This window comes from Magnolia sinica, chromosome 3 (genome assembly GCF_029962835.1).
Source record: "Magnolia sinica isolate HGM2019 chromosome 3, MsV1, whole genome shotgun sequence".
NCBI lineage: Eukaryota > Viridiplantae > Streptophyta > Magnoliopsida > Magnoliales > Magnoliaceae > Magnolia > Magnolia sinica.
The window spans coordinates 8,858,339-8,859,993 of NC_080575.1; the positions used below are offsets into that span (position 1 = coordinate 8,858,339).

The 1,655-nt window shown below is 45.0% G+C and overlaps 1 protein-coding gene across 1 annotated transcript; it reads right to left on the reverse strand.

Moving 5' to 3' along the window:
• Positions 1–608: 608 nt before the first annotated feature.
• LOC131239460 (probable E3 ubiquitin-protein ligase XERICO) lies at positions 609–1,428 on the reverse strand. Its single transcript, XM_058237174.1, has one exon. It carries the CDS (start codon positions 1,187–1,189, stop codon positions 740–742), a length of 450 nt encoding a protein of 149 aa, XP_058093157.1. The 5' UTR covers positions 1,190–1,428; the 3' UTR covers positions 609–739.
• Between the last annotated feature and the right edge of the window lie 227 nt (positions 1,429–1,655).

Genomic DNA, 1,655 nt, shown 5'->3' on the forward strand with positions numbered 1-1,655 from the left:
TGAGTAGTGAGTATATAATGAACCTTTTGTATACCATGTTGGTGAGTTCGTTAGAACCATATAGCATAACTTATTTTTAACAGCAGCTGGTGGTCTAATCAAATTTGAGCCAACGGAGTAGCCAAGAAAATGCAGGACCCAGTTCATGTACGTGTCATAGGTACATTTGTAGCTAAAAAGTAAATACTTTTACTTTTCTTTTTATCTGTGGGCCCCACTTTTGACACCATATAATTAAATTTTGAGTAAGCCATATCAAAGGCTTCTAATGACTTGCTTAGAGCTGTAAACGGCAAATCAACTGTTGGTTTTGGTCTAGATTTTGAATTATTTAAGCTAGGCCTATTTAAAAATTTGATTTTGCCTGTGCCATTGACAACTCTTACCCTTGAGATTATTTGGCCATTTGCATCCCCAAAGGGACATGATCGGTTGAAGATGAATATGGTGGATCCACCTCGCTACAGTACAAATGAAAGGATGATCAATCAGGACCGTCCATTCAGTGGACCATACCATGGATGACAAATGGTTCAGATCAAGATGATCAATCCATTTGTAAATCCAATGCCGTACGGATTAAAGGAAAAGCTCATCATACACATCAATAAAAAGAGAAATACGAAATACTACGTACGTATGAAAATACACCTACCCACGTCATCTTCCTACGTGTATTTCTACGTAACCTGTACAACCGCTGTATAACACAAATCCAGTGGCAGTCTCGTAAATAACTCTAGAACCAAGGGCAAGAAGCTTCTTCCTCCTGCGGCAGAGGACTCCGACATAAGGGGCACGTGACGTGCTGATACTCCAACCACTTCTCCAAGCAGTCCTTATGGAAGAAATGCTCACACGGTAGCCGGTTTATTTCCGATTCCGGTTCGAACCGGGTCAGGCAGACCGAGCATTCGCAATCGTGCTCGGCCGGGCACCGGGCGAGCGATCCGAACCGGACGGCTGGGAACCTGGACTGGAATTCGACGGGGAGGATCGGGAGATCGGTGCGATCGGATGAGATCTCGACGGCTTCGGACTGCGATGATGATTGCGGAGCGGGGTGGATCCCGATGGCGTTGAAGATGGAACGCACGATCGATTTGAGGATCGTGATCGAGAGAGCGGTGTTGATGAGGATGATGGAGAGGACGCCCTCGGATGGAGAAGGGAGGCTCGAGATGCCCATCTTTAGAAATCAATGGGTGGGATCGGACGGGATTCGAGGAGAAGGAGATGATGGAATGAAAGGAAAGATATTGTTGGAAATCGTACGGTTAGGATTGAACGAAATTTGAGAAGGAATTGGAGAGAAATGGAAGGATTTGTGGAGATTTGAGGAGTTTTTCTGTATGAAATCGTGAAAAGATGGGGTTAGAATGTCAGAAAATGGTAGTAGAAGGTAGTTGGATTAGACACTCCAACGATATTTCCCACCTCTCTCGCTCTCCCTTTTATAGGGAGAGAGAGTGCCGTCCCCACCCCATTGATAACCAACCCCACATTAATCACTTACTAGAGTTATTTTAACCCTAGTCTCTCTCTCTCTTGCTCTCTCTCACGGATGGGATGGCCCAGCTCATCACAAGGCCTATTGGGCTTTACAGGTCCAAGTCCACAGGTAATAGAAGAGAGATAATACAAGCCCAAAAGAA